The sequence below is a fragment of the Macrosteles quadrilineatus genome, unplaced genomic scaffold (genome assembly GCF_028750875.1).
Source record: "Macrosteles quadrilineatus isolate MER2022 unplaced genomic scaffold, UCM_ALF_1.0 Scaffold_1__1_contigs__length_201487025, whole genome shotgun sequence".
Classification (NCBI taxonomy): Eukaryota; Metazoa; Arthropoda; class Insecta; order Hemiptera; family Cicadellidae; genus Macrosteles; species Macrosteles quadrilineatus.
The window spans coordinates 88,921,250-88,946,311 of NW_026542594.1; the positions used below are offsets into that span (position 1 = coordinate 88,921,250).

The 25,062-nt window shown below is 34.8% G+C and overlaps 2 protein-coding genes and 1 non-coding gene across 3 annotated transcripts; all 3 read left to right on the forward strand.

The window, feature by feature from the left end:
- Positions 1-2,288: 2,288 nt before the first annotated feature.
- LOC128998718 (uncharacterized protein K02A2.6-like) lies at positions 2,289-4,294 on the forward strand. Its single transcript, XM_054425011.1, has 2 exons — positions 2,289-3,474; positions 3,669-4,294. The coding sequence occupies exons 1-2, from the start codon at positions 2,289-2,291 to the stop codon at positions 4,292-4,294; spliced, it is 1,812 nt and encodes a 603-aa protein (XP_054280986.1).
- An 866-nt stretch (positions 4,295-5,160) lies between these two features.
- Positions 5,161-6,879, forward strand: LOC128998719 (uncharacterized protein K02A2.6-like). Its single transcript, XM_054425027.1, has 3 exons — positions 5,161-5,289; positions 5,776-6,314; positions 6,624-6,879. The coding sequence occupies exons 1-3, from the start codon at positions 5,161-5,163 to the stop codon at positions 6,877-6,879; spliced, it is 924 nt and encodes a 307-aa protein (XP_054281002.1).
- Positions 6,880-24,682: 17,803 nt separating this feature from the next.
- Trnal-uaa (transfer RNA leucine (anticodon UAA)) lies at positions 24,683-24,766 on the forward strand. Its single transcript has one exon. It is a non-coding gene; the product is annotated as a tRNA-Leu (tRNA).
- The last annotated feature ends 296 nt before the right edge of the window (positions 24,767-25,062 follow it).

Below are 25,062 nucleotides of genomic sequence, written 5' to 3' on the forward strand. Positions count from 1 at the left end.
TGTTTTTGTACTTCGTAAAGATTACACTTAAATACTAATAAAATTATTTCTAACCAGTATTATCGTAAATCACGTGGTATTCCAAAGCCAGACTTAATGAGATTCATTATTTCTTACAAGTTTGAGTTTTTTCATAGATTAAAAGAACTCCTTTTATTTATGGTTTTATGCGTATCGATCACAATTTACTATTGACAAAATTTAAAAACTATACTTTTCGGTTACATTTTATAATAAAGAAAAAGTTAGTTACTACTGAAAATTTTAGGGCATAAAACCGTGTGATTCAGTATTTACAAACTGAACATATTCGCACTCTTTCAGTGATAGTCACATGTATAACGTAGAAACAAGTTTGAAAGCCAGATGGTATTCTCTCCTAGTAGGCAAACATTCTTTGGGCTCGAGTGTATAAAACTTAGTTTAAGGTTTCCAGATTTGATACATTCCAAATACATGTTTTCTTAAAAATAATATTGCGTCCTAAAAAGGTATAGTCAAATATACAAGCAAACAATGTGTACTTTCTTCAATAATTACTAAACGTAGTACAAAAAGGCATGATGTTTAAGTAAATCTATATCGCACTGCGTATAGAGTTCTCTCTTTTAACGAATGTTTATAAAATCATATAAATGTAATTTTGCGTAAAGATTACCGAGACTATAATTTTAGTTTGGAAATAACATGGATATTTATACCAAATGTACTGTTATATATTCCAAATAATCTATCTTTTATTTAATATTGATCATATGACTGGAATAATTTCATATTGTAAATAATTCAATGTTTACATTTATTATTAAGAAATAAACATGTATCAAGAGTTGTGTTCATATATTTTGTATTATTTTTATATCTAATAATTTGGCGACGAGGAAGAAAATGACTGAAATACAAGACCTTGTATCTACTTTGAACAGTTTTATGACATTAATGACACAACATACAAGTCAACAGACAGAACAGCCTAGATCAAAACATAGTACCAAGGAACTACTTCAGAGCAATGCCTTGATGTTTGATGCTTATGATGAAAGTAAGGAAACGTTTGAAAGCTACACTCAGCGTTTAGAAATATTTTTTAAAATAAAAGGATTGACAGACAATGACTCAGAGACTGAACAATTGAAAGGTTTATTTTTAATCAATTGCTTAGGTGCTAAGCACTACAATCTGATCTGTAGTCTAACATCTCCAGACAAACCAGACTCAAAAACATATCAAGAATTACTGATATTACTAAATGAGCACCTAAGCCCAAAGAAGAACATACTTACAGAACAGCACAAATTCTTATCCCGTTTACAAGATGGAAATCAATCAATCACAAATTATGTCACAGTCCTCAAACAACTGGCTTGTTCAGCAGATTTCAAATCTGGGTGTAAAGAAGGAAAATGTACAAAATCAGTTATAAACCTCATGCTCAGGGCTCAATTCATCAGAGGCTTATATGACTCGGACATCAGAGAAAAACTCTTACAACTGGGGGAAATATCATTTGACAAAGCCTTAGAAATCGCCTTGGCTATAGAGGCATCAAAACTTGACAACCAGATTTTATATACTAGTAATAACCAGAATGACATTCACAAAATAAGTAAAACAACAAAGAACAATATCGGCCCTAAGAATAAAAGTTTCTCAACCAAAAACCATTTCTCTAATGACTCAAGCAAAAAGAAAGACAGGAAAAACAAAAGGCTACAAAGACTGGGACTTTTAGATGTCTGTTTGCACTGTGGAAGGAATAACCACGAAACACAAAATTGCCGATTAATAGATGAACTAAATTGCAGGTATTGTCATAAAGATGGACACATAGAAAAGGTTTGCATAGCGAACGAATACAGGAATTACAGTCTTCAGAGAAAAATGTAAAAAGAGTTGATGAAATTGATTCTGAATATGAATACGACGTTCAACGGATCATAAATGTATTGAAGAATGACGAAGGAGATGACAGAATGATGATTAACGTATCTCTAAATGGTAAACAGCAACGTTTTGAGTGTGATTCCGGAAGTCGTGTTAGCATAATAAATAATGATGACTTCAAGAAACTAGACTTACATGTTCCAGTTTGCAAAACAAGTGCTCTTTTTCGATCTTATACTGGACAAATTTTCAAACCAATCGGGGTCTGTACCCTAAGCATATCTTACGAAGGGAGATCTTTCAGAGAGGATCTATACATTGTAAATCTACCTAAAAACGCTATTCTTGGAAGGGATTGGATTCGAAAATTGAAAATTAACTTGCACAATATTAATCTTGTCAATATGAAGAAACCAGAGGTTGATACCAACACTGTTGTCAAATCTATCAAGCAAAGATTTTCAAGCGTTTTTGAACAATGCATTGGTAAAACACCCAACTTTACATGCTCTTTAAAACTAAAGGATAATTCAAGACCTGTGTACTTAAAACCCAGACCAGTACCTCATGCTCTTCGAGAAGCTGTTGAGAATGAACTAGATAAACTTGAAAAAGAAGACGTAATAGAGAAAGTGGATCAATCTGAGTGGGGAACACCGATTGTTGTGATTCCAAAAGCAAATGGAGCGGTCCGTATTTGCGCGGATTACAAGGTAACTGTGAACCAACAACTACATGACAGTCGTTATCCAATACCAAGAATAGAGGATATCCTTAACAAAATGAGAAATGGAAACTATTTTTGCACTTTAGACATTTACAAGGCTTATTTACATCTTTCAGTGGACTCTGAAAGTTCTAAAGTCCAGACAATTACTACACATAAGGGTACATATCTAGCAAAAAGACTGTTTTTCGGAATTAAGACTGCCCCAAATGAATTTCATAAATTTATTGACCAAGTCGTACAAAATCTTGAAGGGACAGTGGCTTATTTTGATGATATTGTTGTACAAGGCTGCACTTTTGAAGAATGCAAATCCAGGCTCATAAAGGTCTTAGAAAAATTGGAACAACACAATCTACATGTGAATGTTGAAAAATGCAAGTTTTTTGAGAGAAAGGTGCAGTATCTGGGTCATATCATCAGCAAAGACGGTATCCAGAAATCACCAGAAAAGGTGAGGGCAATCCAGGATGCTCCCCGTCCAACAAATATCACAGGAGTGCGTCAATTCCTTGGACTAGTACAGTACTATTCAAAGTTCATCAAAGATGCATCTACACTGCTAAATCCCTTACATCAGCTTCTAAGGAAAGAAAAACGTTTTCACTGGTCCCAGGAATGTGAAAAAGCTTTTACTTGTGTTAAAGAAGAGATAGCAAGTGACACAGTCCTTACTCCATACAACCCAGACTTCCCCGTGATACTTGCTACAGATGCTAGCCCTGTTGGCTTATCAGCTGTGCTGTCTCATAAAATGCCAAATAATGAAGAGAGACCTATTGTATTTGCCAGCAGATCCCTCACTGCTGCAGAGCGCAACTATAGCCAATTGGACAGAGAAGCAACTGCTGTATATTGGGGATGTAAAAAATGTTCGATTACATATACGGAAGGAAGTTTACTCTTGCCATTGACAACAAACCACTGATGACCATATTTCATCCAGACAAGAAACTACCATTGTTGACTTCATCCAGGATGCTTAGATATGCTCATTTTCTTTCAGGATTTGATTATGAGATTGTACACAAAAAATCAAACGACCACTGTAATGCAGATTACCTCTCAAGACATCCCTTACCCATAAAAGAAGAGAATATAAATGTGGTTGACGAAGATTACACTGTTCGAAGAGAGACAATACACTGCATAACAACCGATACAATCATGGCTAAAGACATAGAAAAAGAAACATCACTTGACGAAGAACTCTCTCGCTTAAAGGAAAAGCTCCTAAACGGAGAAGTCGCTGACCCAGAAATATCACTTCAAGACGGAATTATTTTTAGAGGAAATCGTGTTATCATTCCAAAAAAGCTACAACCTAAAATCCTCCAAGAATTACACTCAACACACGTAGGAATAGTGCGGATGAAGAGTCTGGCAAGAAACTACGGTTACTGGAAAAACATTGATACAGATATTGAGAGTATGGTGGCAAGTTGTAAGGCATGTTGTGAGAATAAGAAAAATCCAGAGAAGGCTCCTACCCATGTTTGGGAAATACCAAAACGCAATTGGCAGCGAGTCCACATGGATTACGCAGGACCTTTTCTGAATCACAACTTCTTGATTGTTGTAGATGCCAGGTCAAAGTGGCCAGAAATATATCCGATAAAAAGTGCGCCAACAACTGCCAGTACTATTCATTACCTCAGAGAAATATTCAGTCACCATGAGTAGGGTAAAAATGAGAGAGCTAGCACCACCGTGTTATTAAACGGCTGAGAGAACTGGCACGGGGAGAACGTACATGGGTGAGAGAGCTGGCACGGTGAGAGAGCTGGCACACGGTGTCGAAAGTTTCCGTCGGCGTGTCGGGGTGGACGGTTGAGAGAGCTGGCACCGCGGAGGCTGGCACACGGGAAAGGTGTCGGAGGTGTGTCGGTTTGGAAGGGTGTTTGTTACCTGATGTCGGGCGTACGACAAGATGTATTATAAATATTTTTATTTAAAACTCGATTTTTAAGGTGGTAACGTTTGACTGACAAACGCTTCTCGCTTCTGCCATTTAGTGTTGAGTGTAGATAGTTTTCCAAATGTGTGGAGTAAATAGAATGTTAAATTGTTAGCCTTATGTAAGAAATAATGGATAAATAATAATATCTTAATAAATTAATTTAAAAACACTTATGGTGGACTTAAAAGCGCTTTTATGGCATGTCATTTAACGATGACGTTGTTTACCATGAAAACAATTTGTTTAATAAGGATATTTGTACATTTATATCTGAAATTCATTTATATCATAAAACTACTGTTTGTATATTTAAATAAATATTTAGCGCTGAGCTGATAATTATCCTTGATGATGCAAGGCTTATCGTGGCGTGCAAAAACTCTTGATAGGGATTATCATGGATGCAGCATTAGTTTATCAAAACATAATAATTTGCGTAACCATTACAAAGTGCAGCGTTGCAGCGTGTGTGTTTAATGACTTCCGACTGATAACGTAAATACCACGTGTGGAGGTTAAGGTCAAAGACGTCATATCTTATCAGTATATATATAGATATATAATTCGCGCACACAAAATCATTATCATCATGTCTTCCTCCAACGCGCTGACCACACCCTCCACCTGGGACGTTTCCATCGTCGAGGGATCAGGCCTGGAGAGTCTTGAAGACCTCTACATTATCTTGAAGGCAGTGTTCCCTCAACCTAATGTTCAGGTAGGAAAAAAATAAAAATATTATTGATAAAAAACTTTAGATTTATAAACGTTATACTTTATATCTTTAAAATGTTTTCAACCAAAAATTTAAATTAATCTATATAAACATATTATTTATCCATTATTCCTTACATCAGGCTAACAATTAAACACTCTATTTACTCCACGCATTTGGAAAACTATCTACACTCAACACTAATTGACAAAAGCGACAAGCGTTTGCGAGTTAATCATCACCACCTTAAAAATCAAAATGTTAATTTAAATATTTATAATACATCTTGTCACACCTGTACCCTCCACGGTGTCAGCTCTCTCGTCCGTCCACCACGACACACCACCGACACCTTTCCCGTGTGCCAGCCTCCGCGGTGCCAGCTCTCTCAACCGTCCACCCCGACACGCCGACGGAAACTTTCGACACCGTGTGCCAGCTCTCTCACCGTGCCAGCTCTCTCACCCATGTACGTTCTCCCCGTGCCAGTTCTCTCAGCCGTTTAATAACACGGTGGTGCTAGCTCTCTCATTTTTACCCTACTACCATGGCCTACCAGAAATATTGGTCAGTGACAATGCCACAATTTTTAAATCTGCAGAGTTTCAAGCATTCTGTAAACGCCAAGGAATAAGACAACGATTCATTGCACCAGGAAACCCCTCTACAAATGGTCAAGCGGAAAGATTTTGCCAAACACTCAAGACAAAACTGAGGTGCATGCAGTTTGAACAGGGCACTTTACATGAAAAACTATGTGCACTATTATTTCGGTACCGAGCTACACCACTGAGTACTGGTGCATCCCCAGCACAATTAATGTTTGGCAGGAACTTGAGAACCAAGCTAGATCTCTTAAGGCCTGGCGAAGATGACAAAAATGAGGCTCAACAACCAATATTTAACAAACATTACAATATTTGGGAGAGAGTACAATCAAGAAATTACGCAGGATCCATTCTGTGGAAATTTGGAACTGTGGTGGAAAGACTGGGACGACTTCACTATCTCATAGAAATTGATGATGGGTATGTAATAAAACGCCACTTCAATCAACTTCGAGCTTGTCAAGTGCCAAAAGATTCTACTCATTACAAAAGCCCTCTACCTAGCTCATTGACACAAACAAGACAAGAAAGTTCAAACAACCGATGCGACCCAAAAGCCAAAGTACCACCAAAGCAAACTAATCGAACTTTAATATTCCAAAATACCAATCAAAATTGTTCAATACAACCGATATTCATGGGAAATACAAGGTACGGTATGTTAAGGAAATCAATAAGCAATTCAGAAAAGTCACAAGATACAGGAAATGTCTCAAGTAACACCCCAAGCTGGGAAGGAACTATAGACACTGAAACATCGGGTCCTACAGCAAGCACTATGCCTAATATTGAGGAAAAAAGCCCTATACATAACAATGAAGCGTCAAGTACAATCCATCGTACAAGCAGCCGACAAGAGGCCGAAGAGCCAAGTACACAACAAGACGCTGAAGTGTCCAATGCAAACTCACAACCAGATGTTCCTGTCCCTAAAATTCGCCGCTCATTGAGAATAAGAAAACCAATTAAAAGGATGAACTTGTAAATGAACATTCTCTTAAATAAGTAGGGAGGAATTGTTATATATTCCAAATAATCTATCTTTTATTTAATATTGATCATATGACTGGAATAATTTCATATTGTAAATAATTCAATGTTTACATTTATTATTAAGAAATAAACATGTATCAAGAGTTGTGTTCATATATTTTGTATTATTTTTATATCTAATATGTACCATCTTGTTTAAGTGTCTACAGTGGAAATAGTTTATTAGTATGACTAGTACACAAATTCTGTCATTAAACTACAACAAGTTTTAGAGTACACTTTTACATATTGGATATCTTTAAATAGATGTAGCAGCTATTATACGATTTCCAAATGATACGAGTAGCACCGACTCGTAAAATGGTTGAGAGGTAAGTAAAAATATCTATAAATATTTTGAAATAGTTCACACAAAAGTACGTAAGAAGTTATTTAGGTAACAAATAACTCAAAATACTATTTACTCTTCTCGTACTATACTGAACAACAATAATTCTACTTTAGGGTTATAGATCTACCTGTTTATATTTTGTAGTGTGTTTTACGTATAGCTTAAAATATGAATGATAAGATGTGCTTTGAGGATCAGAATTGTTTCTAAAAGACGTTTGCTTGGTAAATAGATTTTCGTTTATTATTTATTTATCAAAATTTTCTTTTCACCATTAGTCGTTATTTATTTATATTCAAAGAATCCACGGTTGAAATTATACCAGTTATTGTGGTTTTTTTATATATTTAATAATGAATTCTCTATTATTAATGTACCTTATACCAATAGTAAATATGGTCAGATATGCATGAAATTTAACATTGATTTTGTCAAAAGCATAAATATTTATTTTTTTTAAACTTTCCCTTTATACTTGATTATGGAGAGCTTTATACAATATACATGGCAGGGCTGTAAAGTATGAGTAATATCAGCCTCCCCACTTAAATCCTGACTCTACGAAAGTGCAACAACTTGTTCTGCCACGTGCTGCGAGTAGAGCCATCTCGACAAGAGAGAGGTTTCTCACACGGGTACTCAAGCTGGAGTTGTTATCTTTTCGTATCAGGCTGCAGGATAGGTGTAAACAATCCTTTTTAATTGGCAAAATATGTGCAGCGTTTCTCTAAAAAGTTATGTGATCTCTTCTCGTGCAATTATAAATATGTATAAGTAAGGCGTTTTGTAGACGTTTAATTTATTGTATACATTACTGTAGGTTAGGTTACCTTGATTTTGTCCAAGTAATCCTTAAGTCGTCATTAGTGCGACCAGTTTCGATGTCTATGGCATAATTGTCAAGCTGAACGTAAAATTGCTCCTAGGAGGTCGTCATGAGTCTTGAAAAACACGTAACACATAACACGTACACAAACAAAAAACGATAAAATGCATGGCCACACAACTAATTTACAACACGGCGGCGGGTACAGGGTGTAGGTCTAGACGTACACCCTCTTGTATACAATTCATCAAGTAATCCGGAAGGCAATACACATGATGCGTTTAATTTAATTGAGCTCACTTTTGTTAAAGCTGTTTCCATAAGCAGGAAGGGAAAAATCAAATAGTAACATTAATAAGGCCCTTACTGGTTTTATTTTAACATTCTCAGGTAAAATCCCAATCCATACCCTCACAGCCGACCCATGAGCTGACACACGAGGTTACATGGTCAGATAACGTCAAGTCTTTATCAAGAATCACTCTAACCGTTTTATATTTCTCGCATATATTAATGGCTTTCCCTTTTATCTCAACTATCTCAACTGACCATACCTTGCTTGATTTAGCTTAATAATTTTCTGTGGCACAATTTCGAGAACTGAACATTTGTCTTTGTTCAGTTTCAGTTCATGGCTCTTTGAATAGACAGGTAAAGCATTTAGCTCATTATTAATGTCACCAAAAGCTTTTACGTGAAACCTTTTATCGTAGGGAAAATTTTATTGACAATCATATGCATATAAATATAAATTGCACATTTTTACAATTCTTGTGATGTCAGGCAGTGTATATTGTAGATTGTAGACTTAATCCGTAACTGGAATTTAAAAATTGCCACTAAAAATAAGTTATCCGGAGCGGAATGGCACTAGCCTATGGCATGTCTCAATTTGTTTAATGCACTAATGCCTACAATGTGGCACTTGTTTGTGGATGAGTGGGTTGGTACTTACATCTATGTAACTGCTGCCCATTAACTAATGAAATGTTTGATCATATTTACTGACATACTTTCTTAGGGTGCTGTAAACATTCTGAGAAGCCACTAATAATTAAATCAGGTATCACAACGCTTGAAAGAATTTAATTCTAGGTTCAATTTTTTTCCAAAACATAAAAGAAACGCTATTTTCCAGAAAACTACACTAAAAATTTATTAAAATAAAATTTACTACTGTGCAGTAAAAATTTTAATAAGTCACCATAACGTACCACTGAGAGTAAATTAAGAACTTTTATTTAAATTAATAAACTATGAAGCCAATTAAGGTATGACTTTTATTTTAAGAGTAATTACATAACCAAAAAAAATCATACAATAACAAGTACAATATGACGAATATAGAAAATATGACGGAGTCAGCGTGGAACAATAATTCATATTTTATAAAGTTTATATAGATGCTTAATGTGTGTACTACTACATAACATCATAACTTAAAGTTAATATTTGTTTTGCTGAGCAATTACAATAACGTTCGTACTGTAAATGTTTAGAAAATATCAGATTTCGTCGGGCTAAGATACATACAAATACATACAATTAACTCAACCTTGTCCCAGCAAGCGTGCCGAGTTGCCGTTTGTCACTTTAATGGTGTGTGCCTTGCTTTCTGTGTTTATTCATATTTAGGAGACGAATTATAATCACAATTTCACACTAACCCACATTTCTGTACCAGCCTAGTTTGAGTGCACGTAGAAGAAGCGACATGTTATGTGTGTCATACTGATCAATTCTGATTGTTTATAATAATACGCTAAGATAAGAACACCTCCACCCATCCTGCACATATTACACAGTATTATAGTGCCCTGTCTTTTTGGTTTGTTAACTTATGATGACATAATTTGTTTTATAATACGATACAAACTGAGTAATATTATTGTGTTTGTTAAAAATATATTTGTTTGTAATAATATTTGTTTTGATAAAATCCCAAAATTACAGTATAACTGAAAAATAGAGATCCAAAAAATGTTGACTGTTACACTGGTGGCGTAATGGCAGTGATTAACATGGAAACGTGAAACCACTCCTCGAGCTAATTACTTGGGTTGGGTAAGTAACTGTCTGAATTACCACCTCTTAATTTATCTACAAGACATTTATACATCCTTCTATATGCTAAACTCTTTATTTGTCCACAAAATGGACGGATAACACAGTTTATATTCTGAGTTTTTGGCATAAGAATAACATAGGAAATTTCAGATCATATTTTTATAAATTTTCTCTGTACAATAACTAATAATTGTACAAAAATACTTAGATATACTGATTTTTTGTGTTTTAAGCTCTCTAAAGAGGTCTATAGGCAATTTGGGAAATTTTGTGTCTTGAGGGACAAAAATTAGAAAACCCAGATTTTTAGCGGAGCGGAGCTCTTATACGTCGACTCTTATAACAGTTAATAGTAAACAGTGATTAACAGTTAAATAACAGTCAAACAGTTAACAGTTATATATATTTTTTTAATTAACCCGTTTTATTAGCAATATGGATTGGTTTGTTAGTTCGGGGTTTTAAAGAACAGAACGACGTGTTTTAATGCGAACAAATTTGAAGTGTTTACATGGTAAGACATACAGCTTTTTTAAATAATAGTATATTAGTCGGTATTGTGTTTTTTTAGACGATATGCTTACTTGAGAAATATTGAATTTATAATATTAGCATTCATAAAATAATTGAGTACTATGTACCTGTTGCTCCAAATCTAGCAATTGTCAAGTACCGTTGTTATAAAGGCGTTATTTAAAACTGCAGTAACTACAGTCAAAATTTTCGATTTTGATAAGTAAAAAAAACTCAAAGTTTGTATATTTGTATTAACAAGAATACCTTTTACTTAAGTCAGGTAAATACATCCTTTAACATTTAAAAGTCTATTCTTGAACTTCCCAAGAGTTATGTGTTCAATATGTAAGATACGTTTTTTTCAGTGCTGTTTGAAAGCTTATATTTTGGAATATCAGGTTTAATTTTTAATTGAATAATAGTTTTAATCTGTTGAATTACATGGATAGTAAAAATTAAATATATATTTGAATTTAATGATTGTAGTAAGCTAAAGTAAAGGAACTTAATTTTAATTTAGCATGAAACGTATTTTTTTCTGACATATCTTGTATTTTTTTATTTTTTTATTTAACTAGTTCATTTTTGTGTTTGAATGCAAGAAACAAATTTCTCTCATGGCCATAGAAGGCCTAGTGGATAATAATTATTAATTCATCCAAATACACTATGAGCTATTTCAATGTATGTTCAATTAATTGGTCAAATGTCTAACGGCGTCTTAAAAATTTAGTCTCAAATGTAACATCTGTTATGATCTGGAACTAAGTTTATATTTGGTACTAACATGAAAAATTTTAATCGCAAAAGGTTGTTTTTATTTCCTCAGGCACAATGACTGACTTCTATTTAAGCTGAGAGCACGCAATGTTGGCTTAAACTAAAATTTATGTAACAGTGTCACTGAACTTTTTATAAAATCTCCTACATTGGAAAATGTCCTAACTGCATTTAGATTGCAAATATTTTTTTTCTTCTACTTGTTGCAGTATACAGAACCAACCTAATGTTATTTGGTTCTAACTACCTATATTTTAGTATTATTTTATTAATTTGTTAGATTTTTTAGTTTTATTACCCGGGTGGAGCCTGCGTGTATCATCTAGTTAGTGAAGATTAAACATGCATAATTTATAATGTATTTTATTATTTGCTTATTATTTATTGTAACATATACAATTATTTGTTTTCAAGCATGGTAGCGCCGATAAACCAAGTGGAGAAATCCTATTATGCGTTATAAGAAAACGTAAACAGATGGAGCGGGGTGGCAGGTAGTCGGGGTGACACGTTGTCGCGAGTGTACGAGGTGACTGTTTGTCGTAAACGGCAACGACAGATCGTCACCTGGGCCTAAGTAGGTGACGGGTAGTCGGGGTGACACGTTGACGCAAGCGTGCGAGGTGACAGGCAGTCGTCTCTACACACGACAAACAATCACCTCCAGAGAAGAGGTGACAACTAGACGAGGTGACACCTAGACGGCATCGTTATATTTTTACGAGGTGACACGTTGTCGTCTGTGCCCAAAATACCGAGGTGATGGGTTGTCGGGGTGACACATAGACGGCGACCCGTAAGATTGCATAACCTTGATCTTTCGTGAACCGGCAATATCGGACAATGGGGATGGGGTTTTATGGATCATAAGGTTTATAAGCAATTTAAACATACTTGTACCCATGTATTACCAATTACTAATCCATCCTATAGAGCTTAAGCAAACAAACAGTGCTGTTTATTAAAGCGCTTTGTACGATTGATATTTACGGAGAAAAATTAACAGAGAACATAACAAACAACTGTACATTTTGAATTCCCGCGTTAATCTTCTGTAGAAAAGTAAACTGTAGGTTGCTGTTTATTTACAGATGAATTTTGATAACATTTGGTAAATTTAAATATTCGATACGATGTAATTAATGTTTTTTTCGACATTGTTTTTCCAGCGAGCTTTAGTACCTGTTTTACCTTATTTTTCATGTAGGGAATACATCTGACATGTAAAAAAATATAGTTATTTGAATAAAACTCCGTCCAGAAGAATGGTAATTCGCTTATTCTGCACTTTTCTTGCAGCAGGTAATTTTTTACCCATGGTTATAGTAAACAATGATATTCATATACTGTATATATATATGTGAATTTGGTTGGTCCCGGGTCCAGGTCTTATCATGAGCACTACGGTAATATTTTATTTCCTATACGGGAAATTCGCTATCAGCCATACTTTATTATCAGTAAGGAATGTTGTGGTTACATCAGAAAATTGATTGAAATGAGGAACCAATGAAAAGAAATATGATCAATGTTTTAACCAAATATTAAGGTAAATACAATTGTATTAATATTAGTAATCATATAGAGTCCATAAGATACATAAATCATAAATGCATAGCCTACATACACTACGAAAACGAATATTCAAAGTATACGTTATGTCAACATGTTATGTTGTTATTAATAATGTATTCATTCGATTGCAGTGTAGTGGTTCTTTAAAACTTGGCGCGTAATGATCGAGATTGCTTTGGTAAACTGAGTATCTGATAACAGAGCGATGTCCGGCGATGTGGCATTTGCCACCCCAAAGCTGTACTACTGTGTGAACATTTAAGTGACCTGAACACACAGGTGTGGTTCTCATTGATGATGACACTGTAGAGTACACAGCCATATGTCATCCCCACAAGCTGGACTGTATACGGTGTGAACTGTTGACTGACTCAAGCACACAAATTGAATGTTCATTGACGATGACACTGTAGAGTACACAACCATACGTCATCCCCACAAGCTGGACTGTATACGGTGTGAACCGTTGACTGACTCAAGCACACAAATTGAGTGTTCATTGACGATGACACTGTAGAGTACACAGCCATATGTCATCCCCACAAGCTGGACTGTATACGGTGTGAACTGTGACTCGAGCACACAAATTGAATGTTCATTGACGATGACACTGTAGAGTACACAACCATACGTCATCCCCACAAGCTGGACTGTATACGGTGTGAACCGTTGACTGACTCAAGCACACAAATTGAATGTTCATTGACGATGACACTGTAGAGTACACAACCATACGTCATCCCCACAAGCTGGACTGTATACGGTGTGAACCGTTGACTGACTCAAGCACACAAATTGAATGTTCATTGACGATGGCATTGTAGAGTACACAACCATACGTCATCTCCACAAGCTGGACTGTATACGGTGTGAACGGTTGACTCGAGCACACAAATTGAATGTTCATTGACGATGACACTGTAGAGTACACAACCATACGTCATCCCCACAAGCTGGACTGTATACGGTGTGAACCGTTGACTGGCTCAAGCACACAAATTGAATGTTCATTGACGATGGCATTGTAGAGTACACAACTATCTGTCATCCCCACAAGCTGGACTGTATACGGTGTGAACGGTTGACTCGAGCACACAAATTGAATGTTCATTGACGATGACACTGTAGAGTACACAACTATCTGTCATCCCCACAAGCTGGACTGTATACGGTGTGAACGGTTGACTCGAGCACACAAATTGAATGTTCATTGACGATGACACTGTAGAGTACACAACCATACGTCATCCCCACAAGCTGGACTGTATACGGTGTGAACGGTTGACTCGAGCACACAAATTGAATGTTCATTGACGATGACACTGTAGAGTACACAACCATACGTCATCTCAACAAGCTGGACTGTATACGGTGTGAACGGTTGACTCGAGCACACAAATTGAATGTTCATTGACGATGACACTGTAGAGTACACAACTATCTGTCATCCCCACAAGCTGGACTGTATACGGTGTGAACGGTTGACTCGAGCACACAAATTGAATGTTCATTGACGATGACACTGTAGAGTACACAACCATACGTCATCCCCACAAGCTGGACTGTATACGGTGTGAACGGTTGACTCGAGCACACAAATTGAATGTTCATTGACGATGACACTGTAGAGTACACAACTATCTGTCATCCTCACAGGAGGACTATGTACTGTGTGAACTGCTTTGTGATCTGAACACACACACACAATGTTCATTGACAATGACACTATAGAGTACAAAACCATTCGTCATTGCCGCATGGCCAAAAGCTAGACTCTATATCGTGAAACTGTTGATAGACCAATGCATGCAGATGTGATATGTGTTGACAGTTACACTACAGGTACATAATTATTCGTCAATTTGCCGTTACGGGCTATCAAAGCAACCATGTCGTTGAAACTAGTTTTCGATAGCTTATGATATATCTACTATAAATTTACAAATGTAAACTCCTTTAACTGTTTACTAGTCAGTATGTTAAATGCATGCTCTTCCAAATTGAATCATACTAAACTCGCTTGGGAATATGTTTCTTATACTTCGAATAATCTTCATATAAGTCTAGTTGGTCTTGTTAATATGGTAATATTTAGACTCTTATGAAAATAGTTTTCATATATCCTTTTGATTGTTTTTGCTACCCAAAATATCTATTACAACTTTAAAGATTTTCCTTACACTAGTTGACAACTGGTATGGCTGGGCCAATGCCTATTGATATCACTACACCTACTTATAGTTATTCCACGGGGACCGAGATTATCAGCCTGAGTCATCCAACAGATATATTACAATTAATTATATTAAATTAAAAGGAACAAAATTGTGGATATATTAGAAAAGAAACTTAACCAAGCTTTGTTTCAATTCGAAACAGGCCTTTCAAAAACTTTTATTTTGGAGAGCTGAGGATTAATTATCGTAAAAGCCATGGAGGGTGCAACCCCAAGCCTGGCGATCCTCCTAATAAAGTGCAAAGCAAAACAACACAAAGCCAGGAAAAAAGTTTTCTGTACTTTTTTCAAAAGTATTTTTTTTTTATGCCAACTTTATGCTAAGATTACGACTAGTGATTTTTAGTCATTCAATTGGTAGTCATATATAAAGATTTAGTAGTATGGCGTAACTATCGTACGTAACTCGTCCAAAATGTGTTTACCAGACACATGGTATTGGTAAATCGTATGGTAATCCTGTACTCGACTTTGTCTCGCACGGGAACGACCACACTCGTCCATTAAACACTTATTTTTAAGACTAGTAACGTAATATACTATTACATATAAGTTGTGAGTCTCCTAAATGTATGTTAAATGAAGTATTAACTAAACCAAATACTACAAACAATTAATCATTCGTGAACCAATTACCATAATGAGGCCAATTTGGGACAGCCCTCAGTTAAGTAGCCAAGACAAGACACTAACAATACCTGGTGGCGAGGGATGAGATGATTGAAAGCGGTTATTGGATTTGGAGATTTCCCTTGAGACTTCTCACCGGATCTCTTGTCTCAAGATTTATAACCGGCCAGTTTATCAATATGTTACGACTTAAATAACGCAATCCTTCAAAACAAATAGCATAATCCAACCTTGTAAAATACAGTAAAGATAATCTAAACAGCAAAGGAAAGAAATTTACAAGCTTTATGAAACATGAATATATTAATTTGAATCTAAGATCGTAGTTTTAGCAATTGGAAAGTTTCTGCCAAAAACTCAGAATATAAACTGTGTTATCCGTCCATTTTGTGGACAAATAAAGAGTTTAGCATATAGAAGGATGTATATTAATGTCTTGTAGATACATTAAGAGGTGGTAATTCAGACAGTTACTTACCCAACCCAAGTAATTAGCTCGAGGAGTGGTTTCACGTTTCCATGTTAATCACTGCCATTACGCCACCAGTGTAACAGTCTACATTTTTTGGATCTCTATTTTTCAGTTATACTGTAATTTTGGGATTTTATCAAAACAAATATTATTACAAACAAATATATTTTTAACAAACACAATAATATAACTCTGTTTGTATCGTATTATAAAACAAACTATGTCATAATTGGTTAACAAACCAAAAAGACAGGGCACTATACTACTGTGTACTATGTGCAGGCTGGGTGGAGGTGTTCTTATCTTAGCGTATTATTATAAACAATCAGAATTGATCAGTATGACACACATAACATGTCACTTCTTCTACGTGCACTCAAACTAGGCTGGTACAGAAATGTGGGTTAGTGTGAAATTGTGATTATAATTCGTCGTCTCCTAAATATGAATAAACACAGAAAGCAAGGCACACACCATTAAAGTGACAAACGGCAACTCAGCACGCTTGCTGGGACAAGGTTGAGTTAATTGTATGTATTTGTATGTATCTTAGCCCGACAAAATCTGATATTTTCTAAACATTTACAGTACAAACGTTATTATAATTGCTCAGCAAAACAAATATTAACTTTAAGTTATGATGTTATGTAGTAGTACACACATTAAGCATATATATAAACTTTATAAAATATGAATTATTGTTCCACGCTGACTCCGTCATATTTTCTGTATTCGTCATTGCACTTGTTATTGTATGATTTTTTTTGGTTATGCAATTACTCTTAAAATAAAAGTAATACCTTAAGTAATATCTTGTCAATAATAAGTAATATCTAATCAAGTAATACCTTGGTGATATCAACCCTTTCATGTGCTCCATTTTTTACCCACAAACTCTGGGTTACCAACTGGACAGCCATAATCTGCTTTGAATAGGCTAAAGTAACAACACCATTGAAAGTTGCTTAAACGACCCATTTGCGTTTTTTTTTCAATTGAGGTAGAGTGAGTAATTCTAAAGTTTGCAATAAAGACATAAGGTCCACCAAGATTTGGTATAATCTAACTTGAATTTATCACAGTCAAGGCATTATTATGGTTTCGTAAATGTTTGAAATATCTCGATCTGTTAGTGTCAGAAGTAAAACATTTCTTGTATGCATTAATTTGATCTGACATTAAGCAAGTTAACTTTACCACCAAGACAACACTATGTGCTTCGTATGTTTTTCACTTCTAAAGTAAGTTGCATAGCAGAACTGGCATATATCTTACCAAGTAAATGTGTATCTGGATGAGTATTTGTTAGAGCAGGCCTATTCTACTCTCCTCATACAGATAAGATATTTTATTATTAATTGTCTCTTCCTACCGTTATAAATATTTCTTATTTGAACTTGAGGCATTTCTGTTCTTCCAACAAAACTGACTAACCTTTTACTAACCTTTTAACTTCGTCTTAATCTACTGAATATTACAATAGCTATTTAGATTGCAAGTGTAGTAAGAGCGTTTTTACATCATGCAGGTGAATGTCTCTGTCTTAATCTGATATAGAAGCTTGAAATATATTTTACCTAACCCGCCATGTTAAACTTCCCTATCCCAAGCGTGATGTATATAACTTCGTTACTTCTCGAGTGATGTAAAGTTGAAAAAAACTCACTCGGTGATGTAATGAGACCCATTTATAGCTATTTACATTACAAGTGTACTAAGAGCGTTTTTACGTCACGCAGGTGAATGTTGTGCAACGAGCGAATGCGAGTTGCATAATTCACCTAAGTGATGTAAACACGCTCTTGCGTAACGTGTAACGTACAAGATTTTACCTGACCCGAAAATATACAGGGGGTTACGTTCAATATTTTGTATTATCCATTTCACTCATCTTCTAACAGTAAGGTTCTTTTACAAACAAAAGCTAGGTTAGGAAAATTCTTAAATCAACACAATAAAATTCAAGCACACAGCTGATTTCTAGCGTTGAACGTCGAGGTATATTTTTTACCTAACCCGCCATGTTAAACTTCCCTATCCCAAGCGTGATGTATACAACTTCATCACGAGTGATGTAAAGTTGAAAACCATATAAAACATATTTTATATGAAAAACATATTTCGGGTTAGCTGGAGCGGAACCCGAAAGGACTTTTGAGGTAAGAATATGTCTATACGTTAATCGAGGATGTGAGCTATCATCCTGCCAAATTTCAGCCTGATCCGACAAGTAGTTAGTGCGTGATTGAGCTTCAAACGAACAAACAAACACACAAACTTTCACATTTATAATATTTAGTATGATTAAAGAAAAGAATAGTATTCATATTTAAAAGGAATTACAGAATTTAGTTAGCTGTTTCAACTAAACTGGTTGGTTCTATGATATTCAATACCATTAAAAATTAAAAGATTTACCAACAGAGTGCAGCACTAGTATTATTTATTTTTTTATTTTATGACAACAGTTAATTTGAATTAAGCAGCAACAAAAAGCTGTGATACACAATGAAAATTGCAAAGTAGTATTGTTTACATTTACGTATGCATTTTTCTTTTAATTAATAATTTGCGGTATTGTGCGAATGTTTGAAAATTTACTTTCTTCTATTATTTAGGTAGAACATTATGTCTATTTTAGATTTGTTATAATAAACGCAAAGCATGAGTATAACTGCAATAAGCATTGTATTCGTATACGCCAGCCCCGTACGAAGGACGGGTACTGCTAGTTTGTTCATATATGTAATTTTAGTTAAAAGTGATGATACTATCGGAGTGACGGTTTGAGGCGGTGTCAAGTTGTCGGCTGCATCGACGCTAAACCGCCCCTCTCACGCTCGCGTCTAGGTGTCACCCAGACAAGGTGTCACCTCCTCTCTTTGGAGGTGACGACTAGACGCCTTCGTACATGACAACCTGTCACCTCGCACGCTTGCGCCTAGTTGTCACTCCGACTACCAGTCACCTCATTCAAACGGTGACGGGTAGTCGGGAACGATGCGCGACAACGTGTCACCTCAAAACCTGTCTTAAAAGGTGACGGTTGGTCGGGGTGACTGGTTGTCGAGGTGACACGTAGTCGCTGTCCCGTGATATCATGCTAGTTTTTTTTTTAATTTTTAATAAGTTCTAGGAAGAATGCGGACTAAATAGAAGAAATAATAACAAAATCAGTGCAAAATTCTTTTTTCCTTACCGTCTAGTTAATCTGTATTTTAATTCTGAAATTTGCACGTTTCTGTCGTCTGTTAGTTAGTTTTGAAGAAAAAATTTGATCACTTTGTCTATTTAAGAGTAGAAATACACTTAAAATACACCTAAAGCAACTGCATCAATTTGTTTCCTTTTTCAAAATATTGATCTGGAAATAATATGGTTGAAAGTGGTATCCTTATAATATTTCAGCTTCAGCCTACCAAGGAACATAAACCGTAAGCATTTTGCCTCGTCAAATTTCTATGCCAGTGAATTTATTCTAAAGGGAAGAAGCTATTACCGTAGGCATAGTAAGAAATAGACACGGGACCGACTTAATTTTTCAATACAATGCCCTACAAGCCTAAAATACTAGGCCAATATGTTCAATTGTGTATACATTTAAGGAAAATTTGGCAATGAGATTACTCAAGTAATTTTAGCCAATTATTTATGAAATTTGGCATAATGTGTAAGATTGGGGACAGCGACTACGTGTCACCTCGACAACCAGTCACCCCGACCAACCGTCACCTTTTAAGACAGGTTTTGAGGTGACACGTTGTCGCGTATCGTTCCCGACTACCCGTCACCGTTTGAATGAGGTGACAGGTAGTCGGAGTGATATCACAACACGTTTTTTAATGCAACATAATTATACATATATTAGGGATATTTAGAATGTCACCCGAATGAGCCAACCTACTAATGGCATATTTTCTAATTCATCATTAAAATAATATTTTTTTACCAACATAATATGGATGCAATGCTGAACGATTATCTCAATGGATTGTTATTTACGAGACTAGCAGAACTAAGGTTAATCCTAGCTTACGTTGTTATTCGACATTATTAATATTGCATCGGGTTTATGCAAACATTGTTACATTAATTCTGAGAATCAAACATTGAATGTTATTCCAAATCCGAACCCGTATGCAGCTTTCTATTGTACTAGGTTTGAATCAGTATGCATTATAGTAATCACTTGATTAATCGTCTTAACAGTACCCTAACTAACTGCCTTTATTAACAAAACGATTCATACATTAATATTGTTTCAATAAAATGTAGTTTGTCACTTGTTATAATTATTTGATAATTAATCAAAGACCCGAAACTTAAAATTGCCAATCGGTTATACTTGTTAGGTACTGTAAAGGCAAAATATTAGCTAGCTCTAAATTTTTGAAGCCTCTTAACTATACTGATTGCGATATCTGAAGCCATGTTGACACAACTTGTATATCAAATAACAGAGAAATTCGCTGTACCTGTCACTTTTGACAATAATTTATTAAAAATTTTAATTTTTTTTCCAATGTGAGTAGATACAACAGATGTTCGTTTGTTTACACTTGTTCAAAGTGTTGGTATGACCACTGAGTAGGCAAACCCACATTTTTACGTGACGAAATACCAAATTACACCTACATTCTGATACAAATTATCCTGCATATAAGATGGATCTTAAGGTTGTTGCATTACAGGTTAAGAGTGTAAAATATATTTTCATTTTTGCTCAAAAAATGTTAAGGATGGTAATGGAATTTTTGTATTGCAGTAAAAGAGCAATTTTATATATTTGTTTGGTAGTCTCTAGACATAATATCTATATTAAAAAATACCTCTTAAGTTATACTTTTAATCGTATATAAGTCATAAAAATGGCCGATTTGTTAGCATAGCAAAATTCAATTACACCCAATTTTACAGTAAGTTCTGATTGTGTTTCTTGCACACTCAACCACCCTTCGTCAATTCGTAACCGTGCCCCAAGGATAATGTTCCAATTAAATATGCACTCCGCATAACATCCCAAGACGCAAGTCTGAGCCCCTTAGTTCGTAATGTATTTATGAACGCTTTTCGTGTGGTTTTACAAGTCACCAAGTCCAAACCGTTAGGGATCTAAGGTGGAAATATTATCTGCACTTTAAAGGTGAAAAATATCAAGTTGAATCTTGGTCTTCTGGTGACGACCGTGTCAAAAACGCTGAAACACTAACACTTACCGACGTTTCGGCCTTGATACAGAGTGCCATCTTCAGGGCTTGCCCTACTGTTATAATAAGCCTATGTTTGGTTTTATTTCCCATCCTTATGAAACAGCTGAAGCCAATTTTATCGTTAGTTCTGTCTGGTGTACTGTAGATGTCGTGTTTTGTTTACAATTTGTTTCTATTATTTTAGGGTTAGCTAGTTTCTCATGATTTGCGTCTCCCTGTTTGGTTATAAGGCTAGTGGACAAGTTATTGTTTATGATTAGATAGTTTTATTTGGTTAAACGAGGCTTCAAATTACTGAAATAGCAAGAAACGAATTGTAAACAAAACACGACTCTACAGTACACCGGACAAAACTAACAGTAAAATTGTCTTCAGCTGTTCTTTAAGGATAGGAAATCTACTAAGGGAGTATGGTTTTATGTAATTTGGCATGCTATATCTAGGTTGAATAGATAATGTGGTATGTATAAAAAAAGTATAATTCATAATACCTTTGCGATGATATATTTACTCACAGAAAATATCTTTAGCACATCTTTGTTAAAATAAATTTAGCTATCACAACAGAAAATAATAATATTTTTATCTTGATTTTCTATCCTTAAATTATTTGGCTGACTTCTTATTTCATTTGTGGTTTGTAAAATGTGTCAACAATTTCTGGATTCTGCGTCGCAGCTGCCTACTGTCATACTTACGATTCTGTTTCCAGCCCTTACAAATAAAATAACTTGACTTATTTTAATTATCAAGTACATATAAGAAAATTAATATAAAAGCAAGTGAACTAGTGATATTGTTTCACATTTGTTAGTCATGTGTTCCCCACCTAACATTTAAAAGTGGTGGTTATTGCTCCTATGACACGGTCTCTAGCTATCACAAAATTCCTGTATGTATTTCATGATATACGACAATCAAATTCATAACAAAAGTCATCATTATTTCTTGAAAGTCGTCTTATCCAAGACATTTGAACATAGGTTCTTCGAGAACTAATAGACAATGGTAACATTTTGCAGTAACTAATATCGTCCTAACATGTTTGTTTGCTTGGACATGTTTCTTGAACAATCTCAACTACCTTGTTTTCTTCGTCGCGATTTCTAAAAACTTACAGGGCAATATGTTTAGCATACAACTTTTTCCTTTAACTATTAATGATCAGTTACTTAAGAATATTATCGAGCTTTAGACATAAATATGTATAGGAAATTACAGCTATGGAAATGAAGTCGAATACTAGATGTTATTAATAAAATCTAGAAATGATTGAGTGGATTTTAATACGATCAAATATACATTCCTGTAACAACTGGTGTTTTATTCATTAGTATTTTGCAAGGTTTAGCTCTTAGGAGCCAAGGGGTATTGTTTTATTAACACTTATGCTTTCATCAAGGGAGGCACCCTTTCTGCGGGAGAGTTTTATTGACGGTTGTAAAATGCGGGGGATGACAAAGGGGCAAAGTTTAAAAGCTTCTTTCAGGAGACATAAAAACTCTATGCAATATTTATAACACCGTATAATAATATGACTTAATATGTAATAAACACATCATAAATAAATAGATTAATGAGCAGAACCATGCAAAGATTGTACATTTTTATAAGATTCGACTCTGTGGCAAAACAATCAATGAAATACATTTTTACTTTTAAAATATTATACAGTATTTGGTTAAAACAATTATTATGCGATTCAAACTACTAATTAGCAATAAGGTTAATTTGATGTTTATAGATCTACAATATGGAGAGTGGAGTACCTATCTAAATATGGTTATATTTATAAAAAATAATATATTTAGAATTCATTTTCTTAAACTGTTGTCTCTTTTACTTTCTCCATAGGCTCCATGGAGAAATCATTGTTTTCGTCAAATCCTTTGAGTTTGAGTCTTGGGTGGATATATTTGCTTAGGTCCCCTTGAACCCGAAAGTTTTTTTTTTTATTTATCTGTGAGTGTATAATTTATGTATGTGTCTGTATGTGTGGATTATGTATATCGAGCTACATATCACATCTGTGGTGCAATTTGGATCAAAATTGGTATTTAGGTACTAATCTATAGAAACTCCAGGCTTATTTTTCATTTTTAGCGAATTTCTTATATAGAGAATAAGCTATTTTAATAATTTATTTATGGTGATTTTTACATGAAAACTCATGAAATTATGAAAAAAGTTTATTCTTTAAGAACAACCAGAACGATTTTGATTAAAATTTAGTATGTTACAGTAATTTTAACGCTAATAATAAGGCACAGCCCCCATTCATGTAAGATTATGGTTCGCAGGTTATGGAAATAACTCCCCATATAATAACAACATTTTATTTTAGAAATTAGATTGGCCAATTTTGATTAAAGTTTATTACTTTATGGCCTTTATAATTCTAAACAGAATCGTACATCCCCGATTACTGTAAAAGTTACAGTTCAAGAGTAATTGCAACTTTTGAGATTTTAGCCACAAAATACCATACTCTTCCACCATAAAATGTTGCCCATAATATCATACTTGCCCATGATAAATGTTGTTGGCAAGCTCATAGGAGAAAGTACTTGTCATATTGCTGATACCGTTTATTTCACAATATGATTGTAGTAAAACATTCAACTGAAGGATCAGCTGTCCACACTTAAGTTCACAACCAAATCGTTAAAGAGAAAGTTGGTCATCATCACTGAATCTGTTATGTTTACGTAGCCAATAGCACTGTCGCATTATGTAATGTTGACATACACTTAGTTGCGGAAAACAATCGTCAATGGAAATCAGTGTGGAACTCTTATAGTACAAATCTGTTTTTTTACAAAGTAAACCTATATCTCCTAAAAATGCAAAAGAAAACATAACTGAATATACCAAACACGTTTTTAGAATTAAACAAACATATCTGATAGAATAGAAGAAAAAGAATACCGTAGAAACCGAACAATACCTTAATTGTTGTAAGTGTATATTTTTGTTTATTTTGGTGTTAATCTACGATACAAATATTGCACTGATGGCTAATAGTAATTTGAGTTTTGTGTACAAAACCACATGAGGTGCGACGCAGAGTTCAGACGTACCGAGATAGTATCGTCAGGTTGGCCGAGTGGTCTAAGGCGCCAGATTTAAGCTCTGGTTCCCGGTTGGGAGCGTGGGTTCGAACCCCACACCTGACACAAACTTTTAACTCGTCAAAGGTCATTACGGAATTTGCTGAAATATTTTTATGTCCTTGCCAAGCAACTGATGGATTTAATCGACAAAGAAGTCGCAACCATCATTTTTTATGATTTAAAAATCTTTCTTATTTGCAATCAACAACATCTATTCAAAGTATAAATTTGCGCTGTTCAAGAAAGACCTGTGTTGTATTAACTATTTTACGTTCCAATCTATCAAACTAAATTACAGAATTTTAATCTAATATAAATTGACTATCACTATATAAATTGAGGATTGTTAAAATTAATTA